General features: G+C 38.1%; 1 protein-coding gene across 2 annotated transcripts in view; it reads left to right on the top strand.

Annotated features, from left to right (window-relative positions):
* Nucleotides 1-18,308, top strand: part of PRKG1 (protein kinase, cGMP-dependent, type I) — a 1,243,017-nt gene that overhangs the window by 861,891 nt on the left and 362,818 nt on the right. For both annotated transcript variants that reach the window (XM_012801440.2, XM_012801439.2), the window contains exon 5: nucleotides 10,935-10,998. In XM_012801440.2, coding sequence (XP_012656894.1) covers nucleotides 10,935-10,998 — 64 coding nt within the window. The remainder of the gene's footprint in view (nucleotides 1-10,934; nucleotides 10,999-18,308) is intronic.

The raw sequence follows: 18,308 nt of genomic DNA, 5'->3' as shown, positions 1-18,308 counted from the left end.
TATAACTATGTTTCTATATCCAGGATTCTTGGTAACTGTGAGAAAATGGTTTCAAAAACAGTTTATTCAAATATTTTCCCTATATCCAAAAGTTTGATAGACTCTTTCCATTTTTAGGTCTAAAAATTTTTGGTCACTACTAGAAGCTTCTAGAAGATAGGACTCTTCCTATCTATTTTAAAATCCTTAATTCATTGAAAGAAATTACTGAGAGTGTCTGGAGTCAAAGGGAGAAAGAGAAGGACCTGGGAGGCATCTCCTCAAGATTGGATTTCTCTGCGTGGAATTGCCTAAAGAGGCTGACCGGAAGCACCAGAGCTTCCAGCTTGGCTGAAAGGTTCCTCCTCTGTGCACTCACGAGCAGAGAGCCATGGAGCATCAAGGGTCCTTTATGACCTTAAAACTTTATTTTTATTTTTTAATTTTTTTATTTATTTTTTTTTATTTTTTGGCAGCTTTTGGCTGGGGCTGGGTTTGAACCCACCACCTCCAGCATAGGGGGCCAGCGCCCTACTCCTTTGAGCCACAGGCACCACCCCCCTTTATGAACTTAGTAGCAGAAAGAGTCAAGATTTTACTTTCTACCTTTTGAGCATGAGATGCTGCCTAGATGCAGCTATGTCCTTGGGGAAAAGCTAAACAATAAATGTGATTAAATTTCTCATTGAAAAGAAGGGTTGATATTCCAAATCAATTTTTTTTTTCAAAATGAAGAAATGGGGTGGTGCTTGTGGCTCAGTGAGTAGGGCGCTGGCCCCATATACCGAGGGTGGCGTGTTCAAACCCAGCCCCAGCCAAACTACAACAAAAAACAGCTGGACGTTGTGGCAGGTTCCTGTGGTCCCAGCAACTCAGGAGGCTGAGGCAAGAGAATCACCTAAGTCTAAGAGCTAGAGAATGCTGAGATGTGGTGCCATGGCACTCTACCGAGGGTGACAAAGTGACACTCTAGAGTCTCTTAAAAAAAAAAAAAGGACAAAATGAAGAAAAGGGTAATTCCAGCATTCTTGAATCTAGACTAAGATTCATATAGAAAACACTAGAAATTTGTATGATTACCAAAAGTAACAAACATTAATACAATTAACAATTTACATATACTGTATTGGAGTTGTGGTGGCTGCTAAAGTTTACTGAACATTTACTGAGTGCCAGTCTCCTTCCTGAAGCTTTACCCCTACTGTTTCTCCTGTGTTCATCACAACCCTACGTAGAAGATGGTATCATCTCCTTTTTGTAAAGTAAGAGGTCTAAGACCTGGACAGTATAAGTAACCTCCCAAAGGCATAGTTAATAGTTAGTAGTAGAGCCTAATTCAGCCTGATTCCCTCGGATTTGAATGTCCACGTGCTTACTCACTATACAATTCTCCAGGACACAGGAGTTTAAACTTTATCACATTGATCATAAAAGTACAATATACTGTGTATCTCTTGAGTTGTTTTCTTCATTATTCTTAATACCAAAAGAATTATCATAATCTTGAGAGATAATAGATGGCTATTACAGGGGTGGGGCATTGCGTGATAAAGGCTAAACATGCCAATAGTAAGTAAAGCGGGCGATTACATACACGGTAGATTGGATTGAGATGTGGGACAAAAGACTCGGGGTAGGAAGACCAGTTATAAGATTATTTCATAACACATTGTAATCAGGATCAATGCCAAATCCTTAGTTAAGGGAGAAGAGGATGATTGATGCAGAATGTTTTTGATAAGCTGACTAAGGGGAATAATTATATAGCAATAAGGTTAAGGAATTTTACTTTAATCCTCCATCAGTACAAATTGATTTCTTTAGTAAGTCAAAGATTTCTCTGCTTTGGTTCTGTAGGAAGTCTCTGGCACAGAATACCTGTCGATAGTGGTGGCAATGAATTTGATACAGAGCTGCTTACTTACGACAGAATCAAAAGGATGTTCTTCTCCAAATGCTACCCAAAGATAACTAATATTAACTCTGTGTGCTTTGGTCTAGGTAAAGAACTCTGTCCCAGACTGGTATCTGTTCAGCTATTTTGCCATCAGATACAGAGTTATATCAGATAAAATTTTATCATGTTTTACAATGATCTTTTAATGGAATTGAACCCTTTACTACTAATTAGATTAAAAAATTGCTTGTTCAATATTAAAACATTTAAGCTCTTTTTATATATTCTTTCCACCACAAGAACCATCCTTGAGTCCTCTTATTGGCAAAACTGCAAGGGGATTTCAGCCTAGGTCTAGATGCTTGTCACACAAAGACCCAATTATTGAGACACGGAGCGTTGCCTGGAAGAAAGGACTTTCCTAGTATGAAAGACTTCTTGTTGAGAACAGGGGAAGCTCCAACTAACAGATCATGGGCTTCTAAAGGAGAGGCCACATGCTTTGGGGCGCTTCCTGGTATAAGTAACAAGAGGCTATGTGCATTAGGGGCAGGGTGTGGGGATGGTGATCTTGGGGTCAGGAAGTCAGCCTAGGGGCCTTCCAAATCTCAGCTCCTTTATCTTGTGGAAAATCCACTATTTCTGGGAAGTAGTTCAGAAGGTCAAGGAGTTAGTTAAGGGAAAGGATTATATAAAGATATACAGGGGTCACTGAAATTTGTTCTTCAGGCAAGTTATACTCTTCTTTCTCATCCCACATTCAGTCTATCGAGAGATCGTGGTGTGTCTACTTTCAAACTGTAACAGAGCCCAGCTGCTTCTCACCTCCTCCATTGCTTTCCTCAAACCTCCATCATCTCTCATGCAGTAGACTTTCTAGGGCCTACAAACTTCTAGTCTTGTCCCATTACAGTTTATCTCCACATAAGGAGATCTTTTCTTACACTATTAAGATTATGTCGTATCTGGGCTTGAAACTCTGCAATGGCTCCATTTTTCACCTAGATTAAAGCCGAGTCCTTACAATGGTCCCTTTGAGATCTGTCCCCATGGTTACCTCTTGATGTCTGTGATTTGTGCACCTTCCCCCTGGTCAAGGTACCCTGGCCTCTTTGTGGCTACTGGAATCCACCAGGTACTCAAACCCTTGGCTCTCTCTGTTCCTTCGACCTACATGCTTTTCTCCAGTTCAGATTCCCACTTTTTCTCAACATTAAAGAATTTTTTTAAAGGCACGCATTCAGATACTTTTTGTCTACTTGTAGCCATAGTTGTATGCTTTGTATTTTTTGTGTTATGAAACTGCATTCACAAAATAGAAAAATTTTAAATTTTAAGGAAGTAGAGGGAGAAAAAAATGAAACTAATAGTCATTCCACCTAACACAATCTTTGTTAACCTTTTGATTTAAAAAAACATTGTAAATCTCTATTCACAACTGTAAGGGGTTTCAAAAAATGCAATTACTCTTTGTTAACTCTTTGTATTCCTTTTGATTTTTAATTTCTTTTTTGTAAAGCACTCTTCACGATTGTAAGGGGTTTTAGTAAAACGTAATTATTCTATTTCATACATAATTATAGTATATTTCTCTTCTAATATTGTACATATCCCATGTTTCATGCATTTTTCATCACTATATCAATTTTAATCACCATATGTCAGTGTTTCTCCAACATATGTAGATTATATCTATTGATACTTACTGTGAGAGAAATTTAAAATATTTACTTAAGAATTCATTTGAAAACCTCAATAATAAACATACTATATGTTAACATAAAGTCTATTTTTATGAAAAGAACTTTATTTCACAAACCAAAAAAAGAAAAAAGATCAGTTACAATTTTTATAAATTTCTCAACATCTAGTCTGATATCCTTTGCATTCAGTCTGTTGAATTTATGTGGCTTTGGTGGAAATATCTAAAGAAAGTACAACGTCAAAGAGACGTATAGTGGAAAGGGAGAAGGATGCTAATGGCCTTTTGAAATAACTGTGCACATTTTTCATTCTGATTTGATACTAACAAATATAGTTTCTTAAAGGTTAGTTGTAATGTGGAATCTGAAACCATAGCAATTAACTTTTCATGCTCTACTACATTAAAATGCATTGATTCATCTTGTATTTTGAATGAATCTTTTACCTGTGTGTGATATCATATCATTATGCTCTGGTCACTTGGAAAATATCTGTTCACTGAGTTATGTGAAATTGCTAATATTTAAAATAACATATATTTTTGATGTCAATATGTCACTACCAATCTTATCAGGAAAAAGTCTACAAATATTGGAAAGCTCTGATGCTCACAGGAGTGGATAAAAGAATTCTGAAGTTGTAATTTTCAGTCAAAAGTTTGAATTTTATCCTTGGCAACAAACACGGCATGTTATTTCCCTTGAAGTGACAGGCTTACCTTGTTAATTTAGAGAAATTGTCTGCCAAATATACAAGCCTGAATAATCAGTGTTGTTGGTTATTCTCCAGTAAAAAATGATGTTCCATGAACAATGTGCCTAATTCAGCTTATAACTCCAACAGCCATTTAAATGATTTTCCCTGAGACAACATTGTATTTCCATATGTTGACACGCTTTATTTATATTTGTAATTTTTCTCAAATATTAAAAACATGTAGATGCAAAGTTTGAAATTGAATTAAATTAATAACTTACTACATCGGCAAACTCATTTACTAGTTCAAAAACCTTTCATATTTTAAAGTGAAACTGCTATGTTTTTAATTTAATTAATTAGCTAATTAATTAGCTTACTGTGTGCAGTGATTAAGAATAGAATTGGCACCATTGATATAATTTGGTGTTGCTGCCTTGATTTGTACTGAAGAGCTACCATCGCTTTTGTAACATCAATGCAAATGTCAACACAATTATTCTAAGATAAACTTTAAGATTGTAAAATTTATTCAAGTTTTTTGTTTGTTTTTGTTTTGAGACAGAGTCTAACTATGTTGCCCTCTGCAGAGTGCTGTGCCATCACTGTTCACAGTGACCTCAAACTCCTGGGCTTAAGTGATATTCTTGCTTCAGCCTCCACTTCCCAGTAGCTGGGACTACAGGCTCCTGCCACAACACCTGGCCGTTTTTTGTTGCAGTTGTCATTGTTGCTTAGCTGGCCTGGGCCGGGTTCAAACCCACCAGGCTTGGTGTACCTGGCTGCCCCTACCACTGTGCTACAGGCACTGAGTCTATTCAAGTTCATTTTTTAAAAAGTTATTCAGCACTGAATATCACGATACTACTTGTGTTTGTTGCCACAGATTCACGTAAATGATAATTTCTTTGATGATTAATTGGTTCTGGTACCAGATGAATCCAGGCAAAACAGCAAGTCCAGCCATGTCTGTAGCTTTATCCATTTGTAAAGCAAAAGTATTTCTTTATTGAGTCTTTAGATTACAGCTAAATCTTTCATTCAGCAGGCACTATGTCATTAGAAAGAGGCAGTGCAAGAATTTCTTTTACTGATTTTGCATTTATCTGACATTAAATAAAGTCCACTCTACGAGAGGCTTCATTAGTTTCAGCTATTATGTGGGCTCCTCCTGTCAATACAATGTGGTAGCTGACCTCTAAGATACCTCACTGACTTTTCCATTTGATTTTGAATTTTGGTACCAATTGACTTTTAAAAAAATCATCATGTCTACTTTTAAAAACTTTTGTTTAAATTGTGAATGGCTTGTCTCAAAATAGTATCACAATTTAACCAGCATGGTTGCTGTATAAGGTAGTAAGGTCAATTATTATTATCTATACTCTGAGAGAAAGACAACTTTCTTTCAGAGTAGAAAACACTCTGATGTGTCATTTAAGAAATGTATTGATACATAATTGTTGTATATTTAGGGTGTACATGTGATCTCTTGATACATTTTTACATTTTCCAAGTACTCTAAACTTAGACATTGGCAACTGTGACTTGAGAATACACTTGTATAAGTTTTACAATCACCTTTTAAAGTAAATAATCAAGTCTTAAAAATAAAATATAATTTTTTTAATTCTTAATATTTATCATTAGTATTAAATTGAAAAATTTATAAATTTTAGATAAAACTCAAAAAGTTAGGAATGTTTTTGGAAAAAAAGAATAAGATGGTTATCACAAAACAAGATACCCAAATGTATTTACTTTGTGTTCTTTTTCCACTTAGACTCAAGAAAAATTTCAGGATTTTGCAAGTTGTATGATAATAAATCTATTAATCTGTTACAATTGCTAAATTATAACAAGAATAATGAAAAAATAACTAGTAAGAGCACTGTAAAAATACTGAAAGTGTCTGTGAACATTATGTCATAAAACTACTGCTTTTAAAAATTTTTAGAAAACGCAGAACATAGAAGCTTATATTCCTTTAGTTATCCAAATGACAATGTCATCTCATGTCAGGTAGCCTCTGGAGAATTCTACTGAATATGTGTGAAAGGATAAGAGTGAAAAAGGGCAAGTTATAATTATGGAAATGGTTTTAACATTGAAGACCCCATGAAAGGGTCTTGGGAATCCCTGGACTTCCACACCACCCTTTGAAAACTGATGCTGTATGTGTTACCCAAACACATCAGAAGAATGGGGACAAGTGGTTTGAAGAGAAGGAATAAGTATGTTAATTTACTAGCAAATGAGGAGATCAACAGACTCCGGTCTTAAAGTACCATTGTTCTGCCTTTGAACAGAAATACAGTGCTTTTAAAGGGGAATTTTTCAGCTTCAGGCTTTTGCTCTTCACCTGTAATTGATGGTTCTGATGCATCCCATTTTAAGCTAAGAAATCTGATGACCATTGACCAGATAATTCCCCTGAGCTATCTCCCTTGGTGCGAAGAAGAAAGGACCCTTCCTTGTCCCCCCGCCATACCACTGCCTGCAGCAAGGATGCAGGTTTTAGTTCCCAGAAAGAGTGGGGGGCATTTTAAAGAGACAAAAAATATTTTTGCCCTTTTTCTGGCCATTTCCCCCATTATGTATGTGTGATATTCTATACATACCTTCAATTATTTTTTCTTTTAAAGACAGAGCCTCACCCTGATGCCCAGAATCAAGTGCTGTGGCCTGGTCATAGCTTACTATAACCTTGAACTCCTAAGCTTAATTGATCCTCCTATCTTAGCCTTTTGAGTAGCTGGCACTACATTTGCATGCCACTGTGCTCAGCTAATTTTTTTAATTTTTTGTGGAGACAGGATCTTGCTATGTTTCCCAGGTTGGTCTCATACACCTCAGTTTAAGTGACCCTCCACCTCAGCCTCTAAAAGTGCTGGGATTATAGGCATGAGCCATTATGCTGGGTTTACCCTTAATTTTTTTATTGACATAGGACTATAATAAGATTCTTTGTACTTAGGTTTTTCCCTTCCTATTAGTTATTGTTTTCATACAATAGGTTATCAGAAATAAAATCTTTGCAATAAGACTGTGGGACATTTATTAATCTGACTGTCTCAATCTTTTCAAAATATCAGTGTCGTATGGGATGCAGGTAGAAGTAATGCTGTAGAATGAGAAACTACGGAGGCATAGCCACAAGCAATGAGCGGATTTTGACTGGATCTTGATTTGGAAAGAAAAAACAAACTATGTTATTTGAATATAGGATGAATATTAGGTGATTTATGGAATTAAAACTTTGTTACATATAATAATTATATTGAGGTTATTTATTTAGGAAAATGTTCTTTTAGGATTTGCATGCTGAAGTATTAGTCATGTTTCATGGTATCTGCAACTGTATCTCAAAAGTTTCATCCTAAAATATCCATCTGTATATTAATCTATACACACACATATAATAATACATGAATAGAACATGAATAAAACAAAAACAGAACAATATTGACAGTTGTGATTCTAGGTGATCCTTAAATTATTCTTTCAGGATTTCAATTTATGTGACTTTTTTATAATAAAAAGTTGGGAAATGAATGAACAAAATCAAATGTTATCAATGTTGATTCATTTCTAAATCATTGTGTAAAAGAATAAAGCACTGGTTTGAAAGGTATAGTTTGATACCTTCCCTGAAAGTAGGTAACTCAAGGAGTAAGTGATCGGCTTACAGGTAGGAGTTTGCATCCTTTTTTCACCAAAGCCGAGTGGTGTGATCTCAGGCAGACTTTCAAGCTTCCAACTGTCTTATCTGTGAAACAGATGATAATAACAATGGCTATTTGATAAGGGTGTTATAAAAATGGAATTTTTATGATCTATAAAACTCTTAGCCCAGTACCTGGCAATAGAAAGCATTCAAATCTCACATTTTGTTATTGTCATTACAAATTCCAAGTTCTTGTTTCATTCAATTAAAAAACCAATGGAAAAGCACTCTACATTAAATCATCTCTATTATATCCCGTTGAAGCGCATTCTGTACTTTAGGCCTATGGCAAGTCCTTAAGGAACAAAACATTTAATACATCTGTAACAATTACTTGTAATTGGCATGTAAATTGTTATAACAAATTATTTTTATTTATTTATTTATTTATTTATTTTTTGAGATGGAGCCTCAAGCTTTCCCCCTGGGTAGAGTACCATGGCATCACGCTCACAGCAACCTCCAATTCCTGGGCTCAAGCGAGTCTCCTGCCTCAGCCTCCCAAGTAGCTGGGACTACAGGCACCCACCACAATGCCTGGCCATTTTTTTGGTTGCAGCCATCATTGTTTGGCGGGCCCGGGCTGGGGATTCGAACCCACCACCTTAGGTGTATGTGGCTGGCACCTTAGCCGCTTGAGCCACAGGCGCCGAGCCAACAAATTATTTTTTATATAACTGAAAATATTCTTGTCTGGTATTTAAATATTTTCTCTGGAAGTTTGTCCTTGCAATGATTTTTGCTTAAGTTTCTAAATTATAGGCAACTTTATTTTGAACTATTCCATGCCCATTCTTAATTGTTGTGTACTTAATATTCAAGCGACTAGTAAACCAATAATTCTCTGAAAGAAAATTAATTACTTGGCAAAAGTTACGTACTGTTTAGAGAATAGAAAACTTAGGATCTTAAAAATGGCTACAAAAAATGTTTTCAGAGTAATTTATAAAAGCGTTGGCACTTATTTTTCTGTTAAATGATTTCCGGGAGTGCTTCACCTGTTACTATTAACTTTTTAGAATGTTTCTTCTTAAAAGTCATCCCTAATTTTTATTAGCTACAAACACTGCTCAGTGTTTTGAGGCACTTAAAAAAGCTTCTAAAATTGTAGAAGTAGATAAAAGATAACATATTTGAAAATGCCCTTCTAAAACTTAATGTTTTAGTTTTCATTTAGTGTATTATACGATTAGGAAAATATTAAATGTTTCTCATAGATTAAAAACTCTTATGAAAATAAAAATATTGCAGCATGCCTTAACAAAGACAACGACTAAATTGCAATAAAAGATGTAGCATAAAAGTAATAGGCCTGTATTAAAAAGAACGACAATTAAAAAAATAAAAATAATTACAATAAGATGAGAAAAACTCAGTTGTAGTTTGTATTTTCCACAAATACTCAGTGGGACAGAAGCACTCCAATCATTCGCCTCAGAAGGAACTGAAATATAGCTCATTAAAAGAACAAGGAAGGGCTAGATTTTTCAGTGTGCATAACTCTTGTTTTTCCCTTTTATTCTCTAAGGGGGATGAATCAACCTGCATAACGCATGAAAACAGCTTCCTCTAACTTCTTCTGTCTCTGTCTGTGATATGTTCCATTCAGCTGCTGAATCCACTGCCTCCTGGAAATTAAAACTCACATGGCTCAGACCACAGCAGTAAATCTGGCAAAACAGATGGTCCTGGGTGAATTGTTACACCTCAACAGAAAACCTTGGGATTTCATCAGTAGGCTTTATCCTAAGTTATGAAAATCAAAGTGACAAATTAACAGTAAAACTTTCATGCTTATATCAAAACAGCATATTATGGCTTCTTTCATTGTATGCTTGTAATCAAGCCAGAATTATGCTATTAAGTCAGTATCGGACATGCATGTATATGCACTCACTGACAGTCTTTTCTCTATTCAGGCACTGAGATATGATTAAAGGAACATTTAGTTTCATATTCTAGTTAGATTTTCTAGTAATTTTCAAGAATTACACGTTGATGAGTTTTGTTTCCTTATTTAAATTTATTATGACTTCATGTAAAAGAAGTTATATTGGTTTCTACCTTCAATATCATTCTATGTTTTCATTTGCTGTTTTCCTGGGGAATACTAAGAGAACAGGGGAGGGAGACAGGCACGAATGTTTTTAGTGTCATAATACTATGCATTTCACTCTTGCTCTCCTTTGTTTGGTCTACAGACTGTCCTGGGAAGCGTTCACATATTTATGCTTTCATGACTTCATTCACCATGGGCTGTTGAGTTTGTTATTCGTAAATCACTGAAAATACAGGGGATTGAGCCAGACAGACATAGTTCTTATCTTGGTGGAGTTTTAATTCTAGCAGAGAAGCTATGCACTAACAAATATCTGATGAATTATCTAATTACACTGGTAGAAAGGGATTAAAAAGCTCATAAATAGGAGAACTTGACCTAAAGGGGTTGGGGGGGGAGCTTTCCAAAGTTGTTAAATGAGTGCTTGCCATATGAATGTATCCTCAATCAACCTGTGTTCTAAGGAATGGGTAGAAGTTGGCTTGGAGATTTCCACATGCAAGGGCGGGGATTGGGGTGGGGAAGGGGTGTGGGGTCCTGGGAAGGAAGCTGGGGCTGGGAGGAATCCGGTGAGGACAGAGTGATAAAGGAGAGAGTTGCTTTTCCTCATTGTGGGAGAAGGGTACCCACCTTCAGGCAGGTGAATATAACTGTGATTTGAACTTGGTTCTGTCCTACCTCCAAGCTCATTCTCATTCAGCATGCCTTTTCCCTGTTAGATATCAAATCATCCTGAAATAATTACTTTGGTCGTAATCTGTGGATTCTTTGTTAATACGTGTGTTTGCATTTTCACTTAGCTATGTAGCTGTTGTATTTGTGAAAGTCAGTTGATATTCATGCATTCAGCATCATTCTCCTTTATTTTTCAGCGTTCCAACATTCCAGAGCCTTCCTGAAGAGATCCTTAGCAAGCTTGCTGATGTCCTTGAAGAGGTAACTGTCTTTAGCCTTTGAACTTTTTGAGATGGGACCCAGCCCTTTCAGCTGGCTTCTTTCACAGCTGTGTGATGAGAAGTCACACACTGCAGAGAGACCATTCCCATCTTGTTTTAAGCTCTGGGATGAGCTGTATATTTGGCTTCAGATAAAAAGCAGCTTAGCACATTGACATTTATACACAACTAAAAATGTGAAAATCAATTTAACTACAGAGGGAGCAAAACTTTGTTGTGGTAAATATAATGTTATTTTTGTCTTACAAGAATAGAAGATAGCATATTTCTCTTATTCTGTTTGCATAAAGTAAAATTGTATTGATAGTTATTGCCACTCTGAAGCTTCAGAATAGCAAATTTATAGCAGGAATTAATATTTGAGTACATGTTTTATGAGCACATGAGTATATTTTACATAAAAAAATTTATGTGGGAATGTGAAATCTCACTGTTAATTGTTTTTCTCTGGGCCCATAAAGCAGGCGTCCTCAAACTACGGCCCACGGGCCACATACGGCCTGCCGAGGACATTTATCCAGCCCACCGGGTGTTTTTGCCACCGCCGCCTTTTCTGCTAAACAGCCGACTTGTTCCAGGGCCCACAGTCTGGCCTTCCAATGGTCTGAGGGACAGTGAACTGGCCCCCTGTTTAAAAAGTTTGAGGACTCCTGCCATAAAGCCATGGTTTTGAGAAAAGAGAAACAATTAACACTGGTGATGTAGGGAAGTTCACACTTTCCCTCAGAAGGTACAACCCTATCCTGTTGAAGGGAATTGATAATGGATAGATTATCAGGAAAAAGGCATATGGTTTAACAATGTGCATAAACCTTGGGGAATCATGGACAACGATTACCCAACATTCAAATGACATACAGATTTTTATGTACCCTTCCTCATGGGGGACTAGAAAATGGGGAATGTAGGCACTTCTTTTGAGGAGTAGTAAATAATTATTAGAGAGAATGAATAGACTAAGAGATAAAACTTATTTGTAAATGATTCTCTTTGGATGAGGCTTAAAGGCGGACATTACCTTATGTAAAAGTCTGTTCAGGTATGGTTGTATTCCTTAGTCTTCTCTTCTGGAATAGATAATGAGATTTCAGGGAGGAGATATAATGCACTTGTGTTTTCTTTAGAAGTCCAGTATTAAGGTAGAGAGTAGAATATTACAGTAGAGCCTTTTTCAATACCTGCTAACCTTCAAGGGCCTTCCATTTAAAATACTAAGCCTACCAAGGTGTCATATTTTGGGATAAAATCACCTAGGTTTCTTCTATGGGAATCCAAGAACTGTATCTATGAAGTTAACACTATCAGCAGGAAGTTGGACGCCCTGGCTGAAGTGGAAAGCATGGAATAAGATGGGCATGGTCCTTCCCTCATGAGGTTTATATTCTAGAAGGGGAGAGTCATAATAATTAATTAGAATTGTAGTGTTCAGTTAGAATTATGATATAAAGCAATAAGAAAAGTATGAGCCTCTAAGACCTCAAAACAAGGGAACTAACATGGTTTGGGGACCAAGGGAAGACTTTGAGGTAATACTATGAGCCTAGCTTCCTTTAGGGGTGGCTAAATGAAGGAAGACTGGCTAGACTAGAAGGAACCAAATGGATGAATGAAGGTAGTCCTTGGGCATGGTGGCTGAAATGCAAAATGCATCTTGGAGATGGGATCTTGCAGGATCTAGGACAGGGGTCCTCAAACTTTTTAAACAGGGGGCCAGTTCACTGTCCCTCAGACCACTGGAGGGCCAGACTGCGGGTCCCAGGATGAGTCAGCTGCTAAGCAGGACAGGCAGCGGTGGCAAAAACACCCTGCGGGCCAGATAAATGTCCTAGGCGGGCCGCATGTGGCTGAAGGGCTGTAGTTTGCAGACGCCTGCTCTAGATCTAGGCGGTGCAGTAAGAAAATTTGATTTTATTTTCTTAGCCAGAGAAAGGCTATAAAGGGTTTTAAGTTGGGGCGGGGGGGATAGAGGCAGGATCAGCTTAATGGATTTTTAAAGAGTATATTCCACAATATTGGGTAAGTAGAAGTGAAATGAGATGCAGATGGTCAGCCCTGGAGCCGAGAGTGGTTTGGGAAGGTGTTTCCACTTGAATCTCATTCTCAGGTAAATTTCCCCATTGCCTTCCACATACTGATTGTTTTTGTGTATCATAAAATTATTTACTAAATGTCCAATTTGTTATAGCACTCTTTCAGCCTCTAGGCACGCAGCAATGAAAACCTTAACAAACCCCAAATCCCCATATTAATGGAATTCACATCATTCAGTTGGGGGCCATAGGGAAAATAGACAGTAAACAGAGTGCGTAACTTTTAAAAGCATATGGTATTTCAATCGAAATAAATCCTAAGGATAGGAATTTAAGCAGAGGTGGGGGAGAGTAGGTGGGGTTTGGGGTATCAGTATGTGTCATTAGAACTGTCAGTTGAATTAAGAGATCAGGGATTGTTCAGGCCAAGGAAAGAATCTGTGTGGAGGCCCCAAGAAGACCAGGCCAGTGATATCATAACAGGATGTGACTAAGGGTCAGAAGAAGGTGTGCCCAGAGTGCTAGAGGGACAGGCAGGCCGTGGAGGGCCGTTTATGTCACTGAAATTATTTAGACTTTCACTTAGAGCGGAAGCCACTGGACGGCTCTAAGCAGAGCAGTGCATACCAAGATTCCTCTGGCTCTTTGTTGAGAAAAAGTTCAAAAGTCCGCGGCAATAACCAAGGAGAAGTAATAGTGGCTTTGCACACCATGGTAGAAGGAAATTGAGAAACAGTCTTATTCTGATTGTATTTTGAAGGTAAAACTGAAAAGCTTTACTGTTGCAGTAAATGTGTGGAATGAGAAAAAAGAGAGGAATTGAGGATGACATCAAGGCTTCTGCTGTGAATACTTAGAAGAACTCGGTGGTTATTAATGGAAATGGAGAAGACTGGGAGAGGCGTACGCTGGGGTGGGAGATGAGAAGCTGGGGAGATGGGATGTCAGGGAGAAGCCCAGGGATCGTGGACAGTAGGTGGGTTTTTGTAGAGAGCTGCTGCCTATCTGGGGAACTAAATGCGGTGGATACAAGGCAGAACGCTAAAGCAGGTACAGCCAGCAATTACTGTAATGCCATGAATGGATCTTAAAAATACAGCGCCGAGAGAAAAACTTAAAACCGAATTTTAAAAAAGTGATTGCTACTGAAATATTATTTACATACATTAAAATGAATACGCACAAAAATAGACTTTTGCGAGGAGTCTTTATAAACAAAATATTGAAAATTGGATGCATGGGAATAGTCACCTGTATCAGAAGGGGTAAGAAGAGCTGTGAGGATAAAAGGGGATGAATGAAAGACGAGGAAGGCATAGAGTAAAGCCTTGATTGATCCTTCGCTTTGCTGCTTTAAAAGATTTAAGAGACTGGAAAATGAAGTGGAACCAGTGAAAACCTGTGAAAAGCAAGAGGAAAATTAGGAGCATTTTATGCCTTCAAAGTCAAGAGGTTTGAAAGCCATGATTTATTATAAAGGGAGAAACAAGCACACAAAAGAACAAAATAGACAATTTTTTTTTTTTTTTTTTTAACTAAAAGAGAGGAAAGTCCAGGAAGAGTCAGCAAAACTTGGGTTTGAATTTTGTTGGGAAGGCAAGGAGACAAATTGGTTCAGCAGGTGGGAAGGGGGAAGTGAGGCTGGAAGAAGCACAGGAAATGTTCAGACGGAAGCACAGACGTTCGCACATGAAGCCTCTTGAGGAAGCACAAGAGAGTGGGCTCCCTAGTGCCTGTCAAAACAGGGAAGGCAGAGCATCTGCACACACGTGCAGCCAGGCGGCTGGAGCTGTGCTACACTGGTTCTGGTATCTTGTTTTCACAGTGCTATAGAAAGCTCGGTCAACTGAGAATGAGGTAGAGGTGTGAATAGTTTGAATAAAGAGAAGGTGTAGGCCTCCTCAAACTAGGCCCGTGGACCACGTGCAGCCTGGCTAGGACATTCATCTGGCCCACTGGGTGTTTTTGCCACCTGTCTTGCTTAGCAGCCGAAGTCCCTCCAACAGTCTGAGGGACAGTGAACTGGCCTCCTGTTTAAAAAGTTTGAGGATCCCTGGATTAAAGAAATGCATGATGACTGCCAGGCATCCCTGAGAACCCACTTGATGTTAGTGATCCCAACTCTAAGTTAAACAGGCAAGAAAGCGTTTATTCAAGTATGTTGCAATAGGGGAAAGATTGCCCTCAACTCCGCTAAACAAAAGATGGGAAGATTTCTACATGCTGGACTGAGCTAGTAAAAAAAGTAGGGGAGAAGCCCATTGGGGGAGGAGTTATTCTACAAAATCAGGCCATCTGTGTTTGCTAATTGTCCCTTAGGGAGGTTAGGCTCCTCTCCTCTCCAAAAGACTGAGAGAAAAGGACCTTCTCTCCTTCCTTCTAGGATTCCATTTCAGAGAATGGCTTCCAAGTCCTTGAGAAAGACTGCCCTGGGCTGAGAAACTGGCTGGGAAAAAAATTTACATCTCAAAGAGGCAGGTTAACAATTGGCAATTGGAAAGTTAAAGTAAGTGCTCTAAGAAAGGAGAGATCAAGAGTCTTCAGAGACAGTCAGACTGAGGGGAAGTTTAGGCCCATTACTGACACTGGAACTTTGATTAGATGTGGTTTTTAAAGCCTCGCTTGTTTACCTGGTTTCAGGTTCCACATAGGGGCAGAACTGTATTTAACAAGGATTGTTATTTTGTGAGAGAAGCTGAGTGGTTGAAGCAAGGCCTAGGGAGTGGAGGTGCCTGTGAAAAGAGTGAGGGCCATGAGTGACCTGGGTTTTAAACACGCAAGGAGGAGAGAAGGCCCAGGACAGGCAAAGAGCAGCGCGAGGTGGTAGGACCAGAGGGTTTTAGTCTGATGAAGTTGAAGAATTGTTGGGATAGGACTACCGGAGAGGTAAATGGGCAAAAATGCTGCCAACGTTTGTGTCCCTAGGTGCTAACTATACCATGTACAGATTCTTACTTGGAGGTTTATTTCAGCATTCCCGTGATTTGTTGGTCTCCTGCATCTTGTATGTGACCACAAAGTGACACAGAACACTGTCACGTTTGACTTCTATGTTCAAGCATAAAAAAATTTATGAGACAAAGTACAGACCGTATTTCTCTCTGAACGCGCCGACCTCCAATCTCCGTCAGGGTAAAACTGTTTTGCTCAATGATCTTTTTCTTTCTTCTTTTTTGTTGACTGCTCTGAAGAACTCTCTGATGACCTTGTGGCTTTTTTTTTTTTTAACAAATCGATCTACAGCACAAACTTCTTAGCCATGATCAACCCCCTTAAAAAAAGAAACAAAAGGAAGGGTCTATGAAATTCTTTAACCATGGTTTTTCTTTTCCACAGCTGTGAAAGGGTTTTGCTGTGTTCTGTGTAACAATAGCCATCGCTCCGTACATAATTCTGACCCAAGAAATATTTTAGCATTTTATGTTAGATTTTCTAATCAGAAGATGCCTTCATTTATGCTTGGATTGTGGAAGCCACAGTTATAGCTTATACCGATGCTGAATCAAAGTGGAAACAGATGACTAAGTACCCACACTTTCCTAAGAATGAAGTAAACACACACAATACAAATCAGACATATGAATGTACTACCCGGTACAAAGTGTTTAACTCAAGTTGAATAAACAAGCACAATGAGAAACTAGATTAAATTATTTATCAGATAAAATGAAGCAAATTTGGAAGAACAAAAGCAACACCAACATCACACAACGTTAAAGGGAAATATGCCTGCATAATCATTTAGTTATCTTTCTACAAATACCCACTAGAAGAAAGAATCCCAGCTTATTTTGAAAGGGAAGCAGCATTATTATAGCCTTCAACAAAGAAGTTTCCAGCTTTGTTTGTTTATTTGACAACAATTTATGGAGCACCTGCTATGTCCCAGGCATGGTTCCAACCCTCGGGACTCAGGACCCTGCTCTATTATAGAATGTGTTCTAGTGGAGGAAACAGACTGGGGGAAGACTGCTGTGAGGAGCTGGCATATGAGGCAAGGTCTAAATAAAGATACGGGAAGCCATGAGCACCAGGCAGAGGGAAGAGCAGGTATAAAAACAAGAATAAGTTTTCTGCCCTTATGGAACAGAAAGATGATTTGTAGGTGGTGGTAGTGGGGTGAGAGGAGGCTACAGAAAATTAGGCAAGGCCAGGTCACAAAAGGTTTTGCCAGTCACAATAAAGTTTGGTTTTTATTCTAAGCATAAGGGGAAGATTTTTAGAGTTGTCAGCAATAAAGTAACATGACCTGAGTTATGTCTTAATAATCTCTCTCTGGCTGGGGTGGGAGGAATGGATTAGAGAGGGACAGGCCGATTAGAGGGCTACAGCACAGTGACCCAGGTGAGATTTACTTTCTCATTGACGATTTCATTCTGTGTATTTACCATGAAACAATCCTTCCAGCATTAAGGATGAAAACAACTAAAAATAGGTATAGAGACATAGGAACTGAGAGGAATAAAATGTAACCAGCTAGCAGGGGCCTTGAAGGTCATGGTAGTGAAACTTATTTAGATGGCTAAAGGTGACCAGAAGAGAAGCATAGTATTAGTTGGGGACTCTAGTTCTGGAACTGGGAAGGCAGCCTTTGTGAGTTGTTGGGCCGTTGCCCCACCCAGGCTCTACCTACCCCCTTTTGTAATTCCCAGCATGGACGTGCCTCCTTGTGGGTCCCTCCACAGAATACCCTTAACACCGGATGGAATCTCCTTATTCTTAGTTAGCAATTTAGTGCACCTTTCTCCCTGTCCTTTATATCATCTGGTAGAACTATTTCCTTTATATGTAATTAACTTCTCACTCCTTTTTAAGGAGCAAATGACATTTCCTATGGTCCCTTTGAGAAGCTGTGTATACTCAGTGATAGAAAGAGGTCCTTGGTGAAAAAAAAAAAAACAAAAAAAACCTATCCAGACCAAGCACAGAAATCCCAATATTTTATTAGGTTGTGTTTTGTAAGACAAGTTGAAATAATTTACTTGACTCTCTGATTACTCACCTTCTTGTCACTGCATTATATTCTATTTATCCTAAATTTAACTCAAATTAAGGCAATAAATATTAGATATTATTTTAGGAACCCAAGATTTGGTTTACTAGAGAATCCACTTTGACTTTGTAAAATACAAGTTTTAGGTATATATGTAAAATGACAAACTGTGACTTTGTAAACTGGTTGCATTAACCTCTATACCATGCCATATGGTACAGTCAGAATATGTGTTTGAAGTAATCAAGTGTATTTGTTTTTTTTTTT

Source organism: Otolemur garnettii, unplaced genomic scaffold (genome assembly GCF_000181295.1).
Source record: "Otolemur garnettii isolate 467f Iridium unplaced genomic scaffold, OtoGar3 scaffold00008, whole genome shotgun sequence".
Taxonomy (NCBI): Eukaryota; Metazoa; Chordata; class Mammalia; order Primates; family Galagidae; genus Otolemur; species Otolemur garnettii.
This window is presented reverse-complemented; position numbering and strand designations above follow the sequence as displayed.